Raw genomic sequence first — 17,093 nt, 5'->3', positions numbered from 1 at the left:
GGATTATGGTGGGCCCTAGCCCAAGGACCGCTGTTCTTATCCTAAGAGAGAGTATTGGTCACAGAAGGAAAACTGTCAGTGTGAAGACAGGAGAAATCGGAGTTATGCTGCCATAAGCCAAGGAATGCAAAGGATTGCCAGCAATCACCCAGAAGGTAGGAGAGACAAGGAAGGATTCTTCCTTTGAGACTTTATTCAGCTTCTAGCTGTGAGAGCGTAAATTTCTGTTGTTTTAAGGCATTCAGTTTGTAAGAATGTGTTATAACAGCCCTAGGAAATAATTCGTTCACCAACGAGAAAACTGGGTAGAGGTCAGAGGTTTGGATCTCTCAAATTTTGTGCTACCTCCAGTGTTCAGCTCCCGCAAGGATAAATGGGAATGTGCCCAGTTTTTTTTCTGGAATGAGAATACTTTCTTTACTTTCGGATGTGAGAAAACAAATACAGAGATTTCTTCCTCCCCTGACATCGGTAACATTATTACCCACAAGGCATTAGGCACTTTTATTTGAGATACTACCTAAATATTTATAGCTCCTACTGGAGTATGAATGCCTGATACTCCGATGAGAGGCTACTGTGAACCACCCCTGACCATGCTACACACCACCGGACCCTCCTCTCACGCTCAGCTGATGAATTAAATATGGCTGCCTGAACGGACTCATTAGCCTACCAGGACAGCAAGGCAACTTGAAGGCTGGATGTGATAAGTAATGCAGATTATAAATGGCCATTGTAAATTTTCTTCCAAGGAAAATTTCTGAACAAAGTGCTTTTAAAATTATGTTTGTGTTTTGTCTTTGGAGGAAGAGTTCTAGAGCTGGGGGTAAAGGAGAGGCTCAAGCAGGGATGGAAGCAAATCTCCTGGTTTGGTAGGAAAAANCCGCTGTTCTTATCCTAAGAGAGAGTATTGGTCACAGAAGGAAAACTGTCAGTGTGAAGACAGGAGAAATCGGAGTTATGCTGCCATAAGCCAAGGAATGCAAAGGATTGCCAGCAATCACCCAGAAGGTAGGAGAGACAAGGAAGGATTCTTCCTTTGAGACTTTATTCAGCTTCTAGCTGTGAGAGCGTAAATTTCTGTTGTTTTAAGGCATTCAGTTTGTAAGAATGTGTTATAANATTTCTAACATTTACAGATTAAGTGCATTCCCATAAAACTCTGGGTTTCTGGGCACTCGGGGAAAAGTCAGTTGGTCTGTGAGAAACTGAGGAAGAGCTCCTTCCTTTCAGATACACCAGGCCCAGGCTGGTTTACCCTGCCCACCCAGCTGGCTTCAGTGCTGCTATCCCCGGCCTGGCCCCTGTGGGCCCTGGAGTTTACAACCACTGGGAGTGGGGAAGAACGACAGAGGTCCTGATCCTGAGGCTGACCCGCAGGACTGGAAATGGCAGAGGGGGCGGGGAAGCCAACAAAGGAACCTGGAGATAGGAAGGACCAGGGAGCCTAGGTCACAGAAGCAAAGGTCTTGTCCAAAAATCCAGGGGACAGAGTTTTCATCTATTTTTAGATAAAGTAACAGGATGTGGAAACCAAAAAAAGTGGACAGTTTTCTGATCCTGCACAATGGTGATGACTTATGCAAAACATCCTCTTTCCTATTTTTAACTAGATCACAGAAGCTGCGTCAGAGGGCGTGTTGCTGACTAATCCTGTCGTGGTACCTTTCTCTGAATTGCATAAATGCCATCTACATAGGCTCGAGAACATTTGAGAAGGGGAAAAAAAGTCTGTAAAGACTACTGCACACAGGGCGTTCTTATAAATAGTGTTATGAGTGAGATCGGGCGTTCTGGGCCACCGCTTTCTGGACGTTGTCTAGGACTTCATGGTTGAATGATGCAGACACTCAAAGAATATTATTCATTTATTTAAGCTGAATTAATGATCCTGTGATTGGTTTGTACTCCATAGTGACAACTGTTTTTCAGCAGGTAACATGGAGAATGAGGCTGATATTTCAGCAAAATTATTTTCTAGTTGGGTAAATACCCCGCTCCAGGAATAGGCATTTTGTTGGAGGAAAGGACTCAGGAATGAGAGCCAAGGGTCCTCAGTGCTTTATAGGCAAGAACGACATCATGACAATGACAGGGCTTCAGTGTCAGCAGAGACCCGGGTGACTGTGGAAGGCAGCCCCTTCCCATCTTACTGACATGGAGCTGCTGTAGGTGCTGTGGGGGCCCTGCTGTCCCCCCACCCTGCGCTCCAGCTGACAGCCAGTGGCCAGGCTCTGCGTCTTCTCCTGGGGGCTTTTCTCATAACTGAGGAAAGCCAGAGCGCCCAGGAATGAAAACCACCCAAAAGCAGCAGCAGCCCCGACCAGCAATGGGCGGGAGTTGGGGTATAAACACCCCAGTTCCTCACCCCTCAGTGGGATAACCCCTAGCATGGGTTCTGTGAGCTGTTTAACACACAGAGTGAATCGGCTGCTGGCTTTGGCAGGTTAATGCTTTGGCTAGACTAATGCTGTAATAATGTTGTTGTTTTCAGTGTGTGTGTATCTGGGTAGTATGTATAGTTTATATCTGTGTATATAAAATGTATATACTGTGTGTACGACGTATATGTGTATAATCTGTATATAACAAGGTATATATGACATGTGTGCGTGTATGCTACTTTATATTTATGGAAGGTGATACTGTTTTTCCATTTGCAATGATGTTATAAAGCTTCCTTTTAGAATGAACTTACTTAAGTAAAAATGCTGAATTGATTTAAAGAACGCTGAAGTAAATGATAGAGGATGACCTCTGCCAATCTGCTACAGACTCGTGGAGGTTGTGCCCGCGTGACTAAAGCCACCCCTGTGTCTTCCTGGTCTGGTCTGCAGATCCCCCAGGTGCCCCCGAAACTGCCGGCGGACAAGAGGAGAGAGAGTGGCTTCAGGCCAGCCGCGTCTCCTTCGAGCAGGGCACCTGTGTCTGCTGGATGGGGAATTGGTGATAGAAAAAGTGAACCAGGGGAAGGGGTCTACCATGTCAAAGAACAATAGTTCACCAGTTTGAAAAAGTTCAGATGGAGTCCAACGCTCGAGTGATCACTAAATTGAGGCCAGGAAAGTTTAAAGGACATTTCCCAGTTTCCACACAGAGTTTGTGCCTGAGCTGAGACATGGCCGCCTTCACATGACCCCCGCCCACGCTCTGCCCACTGTGCTCGCTCCCTGAGAGTCAGGGCTCAGGTAGGGCCTGGAAGGCAAGAGAAAGCAGGGACGGGGCTGAGGAGAGGAGATCAGGAGATCACGGCGCCGAAGGGGAACGCAGGTGACTCTTTCGGGGGGCCAGGCAAAAAGAGCTTTTTAATAACAGAAGGGCTCAGGCAGAGGGAGAATAAGAACTATGGTGGTGGCTGGGATCGGATGGGAGGAGCTTGAGTGCCTGGTGGGGGGAGTGTGAACTCACAGCATGTGTGGATCTGGGTCTCTGAGCTGAGAAAGGACACAGGAAAGCCACGCTCCGGGGGCAGCACCGTAGAGTAACTCTGTTCAAGTACTGTTTCCAGAACCCAGTTACTTAGCCTCTCTGTGCCTCAGCTGCTTGAATATACAACAGCAATAGTGTCAGAACTTCCCTCAAGGATTTCGGTGAGGATTAATAGGAATAACACACCAAAAAACAGTATCTGGTACCTACGAAGGGCTCCATCAGTCATAGCTGTTATGAAGTTTTCTATGAAGGACTGAGTTGTGTCAAGAGAGGGAACCCCCGGGCTAAAGCGAGCAGTAGCAGAGGCAGAATTAGAGGTCGGTTTTAATTTTTAATTCGATGCTCTTTCTCTTTGACAGCATCCTGCTTTAAAATGATGTCTTATTATTTTCTTGTATGTGTTAGCATTTGCCCTTGCAAGACACAGCGCCCTTACTTAGTGCAAACATACTTTCACAATGGTTTCCTTTTGGAAAAACAGTTTAGATCGATTTCTTTCACTCTCTCTAATTCATATATCACAGTTAGAGGAGTGCACGGCCTGCTTTGAAAAAACAAGGCTTTCAATTTTCAGGTCTATCGCCACTGACATCCTAGCCTGACTTGGAACCATGTGAAATTACGTATGACATTTAGAATTTAATAACTGTTCTGATTGCTTCTTTGTGTCTGTGGAGAAAATAACATTTATTTTGACCAAATGCTATCTTTTCCCTTTTTCCTCAAATAAATCATACTTATGACCTGAGAGCTTCTATTGTTCTTTATGATTCACTGATCAACCATGAAAGAACAAACAAATGCAGAAATTCGGGTGACAGTGTATTGGTGATTCTCTCCAGGAGACTGTGGCCTCTCAAAGAATCAGAGACAGGATGGCAGCCTCCTCAGAGATTCTGTAGCCCAGTTCCTTCATCTTCACAGATGAGAAAATTCAGCTCAGAAAGGTGAAGTGAATTTTGCAAAGTCATCTTGCTAGTGGGTGGTAAGAGGGATTTTGAACACATTTGTGTTTTCTGACTTTGAGTCCCCATTGCCTCACATACGGCATCAACCCATGCATATCTAAAAAGTCTTCCTGCATTATCAGGCAGGGAAATCCAGCTTGCTGCTTGGTTTTGCACATAAAGTTTTACTGAAACACCGTCATACTCATGCATTCACTTTTTGTCCACCATTGCTTTCTCACTACCCCAGCAGAAGTGAGAGGGTTCGCAACAGAGATCCCATGGCTGCTGACATATTTACTGTCTGTCCCTTCACAAAGCAAGTTTGCCGATCCCTGTTGTGTATCAAGCCCGGTTAAGACTCTTTTTCATTGTTGTTCGTTAGTTTCTGTTTTACTCTTTTTGTATCAGATCTTACTGTCAAAAGTTGAAAAAAGTGAGATTGAGCAGGGAACAATGGAGAGGAGAAAGAAGATAAACGTTTATTTATCTAATTTAGGGAGACTTTATATGTGTCATTTCATTTAATTCTCAAAAAGATGCTATCGATTCCTATTTGAAGCCCCATTTTATAAGTAAGAACACTGAGGCTCAGAGAGATAAGTGCTAAGTCTCTTAAGTTGATGCTGCTAATACTTAGCAGGACTAGGATCTGAATCCAGCCTTCCCCTCCTAAAAAGCTGTTCTTTCTAGTGTATCACGTGACTGTCATAGTGAGGTTACTTTCATTTTTAAAAAAAAACGTGTTCTACCATCCCCTAAGTTGGGATAGTTTAATCAAAAAATAGTGTTGTGTACCAAACTATGTTTGCGAGGTGGCTACTAGTTATGATTATCTAATTTATGATACCATCATCAGCTTTGTTTTTGTTTGGATGGGGAGCTGGGCTACAGAAGGTGAAAACGATGCACTTTTTGACAATTCGCATTTTGCATTATTGAAATATCTTGATGGATTAATAGCTCCTTCAGCAACAGGTAGAGCGGAAGTTCTATGCATACGTTCACACAACTAATCGCGTGGGTACCACGTACGTGTGTTTTTATATAATCAGCAACCCACCCTCTCCAAAACTTGTTACACCCATCTAAAGCAGTGGTTCCCAAATTTCCCTAATTATCTGCACCCCTGCCCCACCCCATGAAGGCCCATAGAATACAGACTCCCAGGACCCTCTCCAGTCAGTGGATCTGAATTTAGGTTTGGGGATCTGTAATTTTGTTTTTTTTCTTTAACCTCCGGAGGCAATTCTGATGATCAGCCAGCTTTGGGAACCTCTGCTCTGGTTAAAGAGCGGATGGACGTCTGTGTCTTTGTCACAGTCCTTCCTGGTCCTCCTGTGTCCTCTAAGCCCATCCTCTTCCTGAGCCCCTTGCTGTGGGCAGCGGGTACATTGTTCCTCATCTTTGCTGAATGAGGCTTGCGGGGGGGCACCGTACACACCACACTGTGTGTTTCCTCAGTTTCCGGGAAAGTAATGCACACACTTTCTGACCTCATTGTAGTGATTGCTCTGGTTATACTTTTATTTCTATCATTGCCTTTTTCACTTCCCATTTGCATTTGCATGAAATTCCTCAAATGACAAATCCAACTCTGATTATAAAAGTGAGGTTCATAGACACCCAGAATTTAAATGATAAAGGGCTAGTATCTCCTGTATCCTGTTATTCATCTTTCCTTTCCTGCTTTTAAAAATGTCACTGCAACTATTAGGGATTAAAACCATAAAAGACTTTGAACCCTGAAAGTTTGTTGGTCTCAGCCACCCATTAATTTAAAGATTTTTTTTTTTTTAATTTAACAGAGACAGACAGACAGCCAGAAAAGGAACACAAGCAGGGGGAGTGGGAGAGGAAGAAGCAGGCTCCCAGCAAAAGAGCCTGACATGGGGCTCGATCCCAGAACGCTGAGATCACGCCTTGAGCCAAAGGCAGATGCTTAACGACTGCACCACCCAGGTGCCCCCTCAGCCACCCATTAATTTAAATCTTTCCTCCCCACTGTGTGGGGGTTATATTAGTTCAATAAAACAGGCTTTTAAATATATATATGTATATGGCCACATTCAGCCTACATTCATGTTTTTAACCAGTTCCTCCCTCTTCCATAGTATAAGTTAACAAAAATAATTGACCTTAATGGTCTTTTCACTAGGAATGACTTTGGGTGAGAAAGCGAGTTCTTAGTTTCATAGGATGAGATATTATTTTTCATATTATCTCATTCATAAGATGAGATATTATTTCATAGGAGGAGATATTATTTCTTTCTCTTAGGTGAATTAAGACAAAAATACATGTGTGTGAAGACTTCAATATATCCCATATTATAATTAGGATTGATGAGAACCTCATCAAGAAAGCAGCAGATGCCAAATCGAAAGAGGAAAGATGATGTTTAACATGCCGACTAGAACAATAAACGAGATCTAGTACCGTGAAGGTGTTTATAGATTAGTGTATCTCACCATCAGAAAGACACAACCAACAACAGGTGCAAAACCAATGAGGATGTCAGAATGACACATGAAAGACCATAATGAATAAGGCACCAAGCTGGCGTTTGTGAGATGAGAGATAGCGACTTAGACTGCAATAATGCAGTATCTTTTATAAGCCATTAAAATTAGAGGTGAAAAAGGAAGCGCTATTAAATTACTTTGAGCGGTATCTTTCCACCTCCATGAGATCAACAGAGCACATTTCACAATAGATGTCTCAAGAAATTTAAATAACTGTTCATTTAAATCTAAAGTGGATAAGCTGTAATTAAATAAACATTTTATATCCCAGTTAGACTGGCCCTAATGAGCAAGTCTAAATCTTGTTTTCAGGATCAAATTGCATTTTGTGCCAGCACCTCCTGGCCAGCCTGTCCTTTCAATAGGGACAAGCATTCACAGTAAGGGTAAACATGCCTAACAGGGACGGCAGGACACTCTCCAGGAGTCTCGAGAACTATTCAAAGTCACAGTGCATTGGAAACAGCAGAGATTATGCTACTTCAGAAAAGTAATTTTGGCTTTAAGGGAATTAAAACCAATTGACTAATCTCTCTAATGCCCTTCTCATAGAGAATAGGAGCAAACTAGGCATTCGTAATAGGCCAGGGCAGAGAACCCGGCCCCGGCCCTACAGGAACCTCCTGCCCTGTGCCCTTGGCACTCACCAAAACCTAGCGTATCTTGTTGTTTATTGTCTAAGCGTGTGTCTGTCTTCCTGACTAGACTGAAAGCATCCCAAAGGCGGGGACCAAGCTTAACTGTCTGGGCATCACCAGTACCTCTATGTGACCTGCCCCGAAAGTTTATTCTAGTCCTTGGTGATGCTGTTAGGTAGATAAATAAGTTTGTTGATTAACAGAATTTAGAAGCACAAAAGCATCTGATTCCTTCTAAAAATTTGGTAGTTCATTTTTTGCCTTTGTTGCTATGGAACAGATCCCTTCTATGTAGGAGGAATAAATGCAAAATGAATGCAAACATTCACACATCGGATCCAATTATTAATATATACATTTGTTTATTTAGAAAACACTACAAAGTATGAAATCATGAGAATGATTTGATTTAAATAAACCAAAACTACAAATGCATCTTCATCTTCTCAAATCCTTTTTTGGTTGGAAGTCATGCCAGTTCCATCAGCATTTGCCTGAGTATGGACTGCAGAACTGGCCCTCCGCAATGCTAACCATTATTTCAGGTAAAATTATTCCGGGGTTTAATAATTAGGGGTGAAATAAGATTTAAAGAGATTTCTTTATTATAGGGTTTCTCAAGTTTTTGAATTGTGCCAACATGCTTTATGAATCTTCAAAGTTTGAAGGCAGATGGTATGGATTTACTAACTCATGTAACGCTTTTTATGGAAACGCTGAGAGACTGGTGTGGTCTGAGGAACACACTTTGGGAAATGCTGAATCAGACACACTTTTAATGGAGGCTCCTTCTGTTAGAGAAATTTCACAGTTGAATACCTGACTTGAAAGACCTGTAATTCTGTAAAATTTCCTGGACTCGTGGCTCTCAATCCTGGCTGCCCGTTACAATGGCCTGGGAGCTTTCAACAAGCCAGCGCCAAGGCCCCACCCCAGCCAGCTGAGTCAGGCTTTCCCATCTATCCGATGGAAGTAATTCCCGCCTCGCAGAATTGTTGCGCAACCTAAAGGAGATCATGTAAATAAAATGCCTACTCTGGTGCTGGAAAACAAAGTTTGGTCTTTGGAACAATGTTTCTTTCTGGGGATAGTGTAGAATTCCAACGAAGAAATGACGCTGATACTATGTAAGTAGAAAAATCACTGTTTGAGCACACCCTGGTTCCGCATTGACAGATGCTAACAATGGAAGATGAGAAACAGGGTGATTGCATCACCTAAATATTTCCCCACAATACACTTAGTAATTACAAAGGGAAAAACAGTAACTTTACCGTGGAAAACTCTGGCAGACTCCATCTTAACTAAATGATGAAAGGTAACCTCATCAGTAATGAGACACGTCCACACCACATGCCCCATGGCACAAGGGGACACGGAGATGACCACATCATGGCTTCTGTAATATTCTTGCCAAAAATACATTATCTGGGGGCATCTGGGTGGCTCAGTCGTTAAGCATCTGCCTTCGGCTCAGGGTGTGATCCCAGAGTCCTGGGATCGAGCCCCACATCAGGCTCCCTCTGCTGGGAGCCTGCTTCTTCCTCTCCCACTCCCCCTGCCTGTGTTCCCTCTCTCGCTGGCTGTCTCTCTCTCTCTGTCGAATAAATAAATAAAATCTCTAAAAAAAAAATACATTATCTGGAGGAATTACACAAGGAAACATCAGGCAAACCCAAGTCAAAGAACATTTGACAAAATTACTGGCCAGTAATTTTCTAAAGTGTCAAGGTCATAAAAGAAAAAGAAAGACTGAAGAACTGTCCCTGATTGGAGAGGACTAGGAAACTAAATGTGTTGTGGGAACCTGGACTGACTCAGGGACCAGAAAGGGCATATTAGTGGGACAACTGGCATAAATTCCAGAAGCTCTGTACATGATACATGATGCATTGTGGTAGTCCTTGGCCTTATGAAGGAAAGTGGCTTGGCCTGCAAACAAACGCAGCAGGTGACGGACGCAGTTCTCTGCTGTGGGGCAGGCATGGAGACCTGGGTCGGCAGAGCCCCGGAAAATGGCCTCAGCGGTGTGGCCGAGGAGCTCCATGGAGTCTCTCAGGGATTGTCTTCAACTGCAATGCCCCTTCGTCTCTTCCTAATCATTTCCAGGACTGGAAGCCAGAAGTGAATCTGAAGACGCAAAAAAGATGGATGAATGAGCATTCGAGTCATTTCAAATACCTGTGACACCAACTTATCATGCGATGGCTGGCATCAGGAAAAATGTAAATAAACTTCAGAATGGCCAGAAACTGATCCTTGTGAGTTCTCCTAGTCTTTCATTGTTATGAGCTATTTTCCGACTCTAAGTTGTCAGGAGCCGAGAGCAGCAATGCAAATGATTCTTGTTCGTGGACGTGAAAATGACTTTCACCCTGTGGAGTGCAATTAATCCTCCCACCCACCTTGGGGAAGAAGCCAGTCTTGCATATAGTAAGCTCATTCATTTTGGTGTTCCTGTTGGCTTACATATGTGTGTGCTTTGAATTGTTCTTTGAATCAGTTAGAATTTCCTACTGTTCCCTCGTTAATTAATTAGTTAAATGAAATCTTTGACGAAGCATTCATTTTATGTGTAGGAAGTCATTAGGTTACCATATAGATGTGTAAATATGCATATGTGTCATATACATAAAATCATCATCATATAGATATATACACACCGGACGTATATTTTAGTGCCGGAAAATGAACAAATTCTTTGGAGCTTACCAAGCTGTCGTAAATAGTTCCTTCTGTTTTTTATGTGTCCTTGGGGGGATAAATAACTCTAATTGGGCACTGTCCATTAATAATCACCTCAGAGGGTCTTCCCACTGGTCTCTCTACCTATGTCTGAATGTGCCCACTTAAAACCAGTTTTTTGAAAAATGTCTTATAGAATCACCTGGACCAGCATCCACCATCAGGAAGCTAAGAGCCTTAGCCACGCACATCTGTTAGCTTTGTCCCCCCAGTGCCCCGTCTATTACTGGGGGTGTGAGCCCTAACGTGAAGCTGAGGAGTGCTTTCAAAGTCCACTTGCCCCTTGGCAGGGGCCAGGTCACCCCCCTTGGCCTTGCCTTTGTAAAGTAGAGACGCTGTTTCCTGCTTCCTCCTCCCCCCGCCTGCTTTGATCTTTTCTTCAGTAGCTTCCCGTGCAGATATCGGACGCGCTCCTCATGCACGCTGGGGTAGAAGGATGCCGACACCAGGATTTTGAGTTGTGTCAGGATGGAGGAGAGCAAGGCCAGCACCACCAGTACCACAAGAATAATGCTGAGAGGAATCCAGGTCTTAGAAAAGAGAAGCTTTGGCTCAGGGATGCAGGTGGGTTCGAACAGAGATATGTGAAAGGAAGAATCATGGATGATGTCTTGAGTTCCTTGCTCCTAGAATGAAAGAATAAAATTCTTAAGATTCATGCCATGCTTGTCCTCAGTCCTGGTCTTTCTCAGTCCTGCCCTGCAATACATGACATTTATCTTAGATCCTGCAGGTGCTCTGGCTGGAGCACCTTCTGTGTGCCAGGATCAGAGTAAAGAGAAGGGGCGAGTCTCACTTAAGCTATCGCAGTGTTTTTCCAGAGTGGGTTCGTGGAAGTAGAGATTTCCTTGAGAGAAGGGTATCAGATAAGTGTACCTACTCTGTCCTTTCTTTGCAGAGTCAGGATGCCCATGAGATTGTTGAAGTCTCTGAGAAGACGACAAAGAAATCCATTTAACGTTAGCCAGCGGCTCTCCTGACAAAGTTGACCACATAACCCGGTTTTAAGGAACACCTGTTTCTATCCTGCAGCACATGTGTGACTGATGAAAGATGGCTTTAGCTCAACTGGAGGAGATTTTTGGAACGTAGACCCGGTCATATCTTTCCCATCGTTACAAATACCCTGACAGGAGACCACAATGTCAAAAGATGTGGAGGCATTATATTATGTTCTAAACCAACCTTCTAGACATTGGGGGAGGGAAGGATTCTTAGTGTAAGAATACTAAGAGTAGTATTTGCTGAAGGTCCTTTACATCCCACTTGTAGAGGTCTCGGGTGGAATGTGTTCCTTTCTGCTTGAAGGCAAGAGTACAAACCAGTTGCCCTCAGCAGACTGACACAGAGGGCAAAAGATGACCTTGACCCACCCAGCCAAGCCACCCGCAAAAGAAGTGTGTGCTGATTCAGCGCTCTGTTTCCCCTGACCTGAGAAAGTCATTTCATCTCTCGCTGGATTTGTTTTCTAATTTGGTAAAACAGGAATTAATGGACCAGGTCCTGCCCATGAATAAACTACTCCCAGCATAAATGAAGCACCTTGGGGATGGAGCATTAACCTTACAGACAGGAGTCCTTAGTAAGTCATTATCACCGCTGCACCCCAGAGCCCTGGGGCCAGGAAGAGGGAAATGACTTCTCCAAAAGAATACAACCACACCCAGAGAACAGAGTGCACCTCCATCTATCCCAGGAACTGTGAAGACTCTGGACACTTCAAATCTGGGACCTCTCTACAAACGTCACGTCAAATTTGTCATTTCCCCGGCACTGTGCTAAGCAATGGAAAGCATTTGTGCTGCCTCTCCTTTTCTCTTATTAAAAAACAGCTTGCCTACAATTAAATACAGAGATTTCAGTCCCATAGCAAAGGCATGCACTCTTTTTAATACTACTGAAAAAGCAAGCACATCGACTGAGTCAGTGATGAGAAATCCTGCAATAAGAAAGCAGCGGGTGTCCGGTCTGGGAAGAAGCTACTTAGTCTAGGAATCTAACTGGGGATTTTGCAATTGGGAGTCAGGGCTTCATAAAGATTGAGTCAACATTTCTGTACGGGGTTGGCAGAGGGTAATGTGGAAGACAAATGAATTCTCTCAAAATGCTGAGCAATAGACTAAATGGTTCCCTGATGTTTTAAAATGTGTTTACCTCTCTTGAGTAAACAATTTGCCAAGACAGCATTGAGCAATGGACCGAGGACCCGCTCTGGTATCAGAGTCCTGAGAAGTTAATGCAGACAAATGCTGTGCACAAGTAGGGGCTCCATAAGTGACAACGCTGGCTATTTTCACTTACAACGTCCGCCCATCCAGCTAGCTCACTTTGGGTCATTTCCCTTCTTTCTTCTTTACTTAAAACACTTATTTACAATCATATGAGAGTGGGAGAGAAATACTGGCAAAATCGTGAGGTGATGGTTCTCTCCCTGCTGGACGTCTCCTTTGCAAACCTGAGACACTGGAGGGACCAGGAGCCTCCAAGGGCATCCTGGGATAAGGGCAGGCACGCCGGGTCCCAGAGCCGGCTGCTGATGGCAGTCTCCCAGGCACGGCAGGAGAGAGTTTGAGAGGAGCCCCCACGGCAGTGGCAGTCTCATAGCCACAGCTGCCCCAGCGCCCACCGCCCTGCTGTCACTGTGCGATCGCGAGGTGGCCTCCCCCACCAGGATGTGCGTGCCATGGCAGCCCGCAAAGCTTAGACATCTCTGCATCCCCAGTCCCCTGTGATGCCCAAAAATGTATTTGTCAGGACATTGTCATTGGAAAGCTTCTGGGGCTTTTTTTGGAAGGCAGAACTTGCTTTTTTCTCCTTCTGTCTAAAATGGTGAGAATTCACAAAGCAGGCATGGGTATTGGCTGAGAGAGAGAAATAAATGAGAGAGAAGGAAGAAGAGAAGGCAGGAGAGGAACAAGCGAGCAAGGAAAAAAGACGAAGGAGGATGCGTTGGGGGAGGGGAGTGGAGAGGCCCTTTTTCCTGCCGGGGCGGATCAAGCATGTCTGAAAGTCTAGCTTGGCTTGCGCCTGAAACACTGCTCCCATTACGCCCCTGCTCCGGATATCTAGAGCAACAGGGATCTTGCAATGCACTGAATTCTTCGAGGGCAGCAGAGGGCTCGGGGTAATCAACTCCGAGAAACAGCCCGGAATTAGAAGGGGCAGAGCCCCCCTACCTGCTGAGCCAGAAGAAGCAAGGGGGGGAGAGTGTGTGAGCTACAGGAGGACCCCAGGCCCCGAAAGAAGAGAGCCCTGGAAAGTGGGCCTTCAAAGGAGGGCTTGCTGACACCCTTTCTGCCATTTCCTTCTAAGAGTCCCCCTACTGTAGCTTGACAAAAGCAAGGGGAACGAGACATGTGCAGACAGCCGTTGGTGTTTTCACCAGCCCAGGCTAATGCGCTCCATCCCAGCACGCACAGCAGTCACGCACCCACTCACACACAACACTCACACATCCACTCACACACAACACTCACACATCCACTCACACACAACACTCACACATCCACTCACACACCATGTACACACACAGGCATGTGCATGCACAGGTCCCACCTCGTTCAGCTTCACCACCTCTGGGTTTAAAAGAAATCAAGACAATATCTGACAAGATTCACATCCTCTGAAATGCCCACATAACCACAAACTTCCCCAGAGAAAAATGGAAAAGAGAAAACAAATGGGATGCACAAAAGCCATGGTTTTCTTGGCTGGGGACACAGCTGAAGAGGAGCAAAAACAAAGGAGAGAAGGGCAGATCCCGAGACTCGGGGGCAGCAGATCAGGAAAACACACTGTCTTGATTAATGAAGATCGTCACAGACCCGTCCAATGGCCTTCGGCTTCATTCTTTCGGGTGGAGTTTAGAACAGTGGTTCTCAATCTTGGCTGCACATCACAATTACTTGGAGAGTTTTTAAAAATCCCCCACCCCATCCTCATCCCAATCCATTTAAATCTGATTCTTGGGGTGTTGGTTTGCTCGCTCTGGTCCACAGAGATGACACTGGCAGCCACAGTAGATCACCACTGGTTTCAAAGTTCCTTGCTTTTTGGTGCCTGAGCCAAGGTGTCTCAAAGTACGGTCTATGGACCACCTATTAGAGTACCTGCTTATTAAAGGTACCCTCCTTTTTGAAAATGGATTCCCTGTAAATTGAGGCTGGAAACCCTGCATCCATCCCAGGAAATACTTAAAACACACTTAAGGTTGAGAACCACTGACCTAAAAAGGTAGTTGTTTTCATAGTTTTAGTGGGTATTACCACATACTAGCACTGGCCATAACATTTCATTACTTAGGAGCCCTTTGAAGCCCTCTTAAATGCTATGCTGATGCACTGGGAGGCCTCCTGTGTTGTGGAAGGGCTCAAGATTCAAAGAAAAGAAGTTCTCATTCACAAAAGGTGCCCAAGGTCCTACAGAGAGAGGAAGAAGGACCCTAGGTTCATGCCAGGTTGCTTGAGAACCAGCTTCAGGTTCCGTATCAGAGATACCTATTCCCACATTTCAGTGTTTGCTGACTATGGAAAGCTAAAAATGCCCCCCCCAATGATATAATGCCCAAAATCATAAATGTTACTTTATTTGGGAAAAAAGGGGACTTGGCAGAAGTGACCAAGTCAAGGATCTTGAGCTGGAGAATTTACCCTGGTAATCCTGGTGAGCCCTAACACAATATGTCCATCCTTCAAGAGAGAAGCAGGCAGAAATTTTACATACACAGAGGAGAAGATGATACGAAGACAGAAATGAAGGTGGACGGTTGCAGCCACAAGCCATGGAAAGCTGACGAACTACCAGAAGCTGAGAGCAGCCCAGAGTGGATTCTCCCCTAGGGTCCGAAGTGAGTGTGGGGCTGCCAACACTTGATTTCAGCCCAGTGATACTGACTTCTTACCCCCAGAACAGTAAGGGGATACATTTGTGTTGTTTTCAACCACCCAGTTTGTGTTCCTTCGTTCGTACCCCCGGGATGCTAACACAGTGACCCGGATGTTCAGGCTGATGTCATACTCTAACAGTAGGACTTCGATTCAATTTAACCAGCAATTATTGGGCGCCAATAATGCCAACAGGCCAGGCCCTTTGCCAACACAGGGATCCCAGCCCTGCTCTGGGAGGTTCATGGTCCTTCTTAAGACACCCCAGCCAGGAGCCGGTACACGCCGCCTGCAGCGCCTACCTCTCTGTGCAGTTTCAGGTGAACCTCCAGCCCTGGCAAGCTTTGGAAATGTTCGCTCACTGAGAAAATGAGCCGATACAGCAGATAATCTATGGCTGCAAACAGCACCCAGACATAGAGGTGGGTAAGTATGGGGAGGAAAAACAGCCCCAGATTTTTCCTTTCTTTTGGAGACAACCAGAAAGATGGGATGACGACGTATTTCTTCCTTTCCTTCTTACTCAGCGGGAGGACGCAGGGCCTCTGCAGACGCCTCTCCGTCTCATCAAACAAAACAAACTGTTTGGTGATGAAGATGTTTTCGAACTGCCGACCGCAGGGGTCCAAAAATCGCTTCATGAAGAGGCCGGTGCCGAGCAGCACCAGCAGAAGCCCCGTTAGGGCGAGTAGCTGCCGACCCAGCGAGGACAGTACCTCGGTGGCCGTCACCATCTGGTACAAGGCACCCAGGGCTTGGCCTTTGGTGTCATTTAGCTGTGCCTCCAGGGCTTGAGTGGGGCTGAAGAGCGAGACCGCCAGAGTCTGGTTCCAAGAAATCAGGTCATCAAATAGACTCAGGTGAGTGTCAAGGCCGTAAATCCACTGAATTGCTTCAATGTACCTTTTCAAAAGGGGAAAATGTATGGAAAAGCTCTTTGCCCTCAGGTTGCAAGTCATACCGTCCAGGAGACCTTTGAAGTTATGAAATGTATTTTCCACATGTCCGAAGATGACTATCCCCGTGCCGGCTGCAAGCAAGGCGCTCCTGCCTTCCCGCAGGCCACAGGAGATGAAGAAGAGAAGAACAAAGCATCGTGCGTGCTTGGAGCTGCACAGCAGCAGAGCAGTGACCGCCCAGCCAGCGCTGAAGACTAGCAGGGAGGACAGAGACCAGGAGAAGGCCAGAGAGAGCAGGCCCACCGAGATGAAAGCCACAAAGCCGCACACTCCCGCATGCTGGATAAAGGCCTGCCAGCCGGGGCTTCTTGGAGACACATACGTCCCCCAAAGACTTAGGAAGACAGCAGTGCCCAAGGTCCAGACACCCATGCTCCCTGCGTCCCTGGAAATAAAAAGAAACCAGGGTCAGATGCTGCTTTTGAATGTCCCCTGTCACTTTGTAAAGGGCACGGTGGTAGACTGGTGGCCAACAATGGTCATAATTCTTTACAATCTCTATCTCCGCACCCCTTCCGATGTGACTTTACGGCTTCTCCCATCAAGAGGCCAGAGAAAGAAAATAACCCACCAAGAGGTGGCTCTATTTCTCCAACCTTTGACTTCGGAATGGCTTTGTGATGTCTTTGAGCAGTAGAATGTGGCAGAAGTGGCAGGGTGCCAATCCTGAGTCTATGATTCACCCCTGCGTCTCTCTAGGAACACTCCAGCTAACTTTTTAACAAGTCCCACTGTGTTAGCCTCCCGCTGCTGCTGTAGCAAACAGCCATAAGCTTAGTGGCTGATAGAAACACCCACTTATTCTCTTACAGTTCTGGAGATCAGACGTCTAAAATGGGTCGAGAGAGCTGTTCTCGAGGGGAGAATCCATTTCCTCACTTTTTGCAGCTTCTGGACCCTTCCTCCGTCTCAAAGCCAGCGACGCACCTTTTTTCCTCTTAGACCTCTGCTTCCATCCTTG

General features: G+C 45.6%; 1 protein-coding gene across 1 annotated transcript; it reads right to left on the bottom strand.

The window, feature by feature from the left end:
- Positions 1-9,600: 9,600 nt before the first annotated feature.
- Positions 9,601-16,504, bottom strand: DCSTAMP (dendrocyte expressed seven transmembrane protein). The gene is made up of 3 exons (XM_019797775.2): positions 15,476-16,504; positions 10,608-10,916; positions 9,601-9,675 (listed from the first exon to the last, which is right to left on the bottom strand). The coding sequence occupies exons 1-3, from the start codon at positions 16,502-16,504 to the stop codon at positions 9,601-9,603; spliced, it is 1,413 nt and encodes a 470-aa protein (XP_019653334.2).
- Positions 16,505-17,093: the final 589 nt, after the last annotated feature.

The sequence above is a fragment of the Ailuropoda melanoleuca genome, chromosome 9 (assembly GCF_002007445.2).
Source record: "Ailuropoda melanoleuca isolate Jingjing chromosome 9, ASM200744v2, whole genome shotgun sequence".
Taxonomy (NCBI): domain Eukaryota; kingdom Metazoa; phylum Chordata; class Mammalia; order Carnivora; family Ursidae; genus Ailuropoda; species Ailuropoda melanoleuca.
This window is presented reverse-complemented; position numbering and strand designations above follow the sequence as displayed.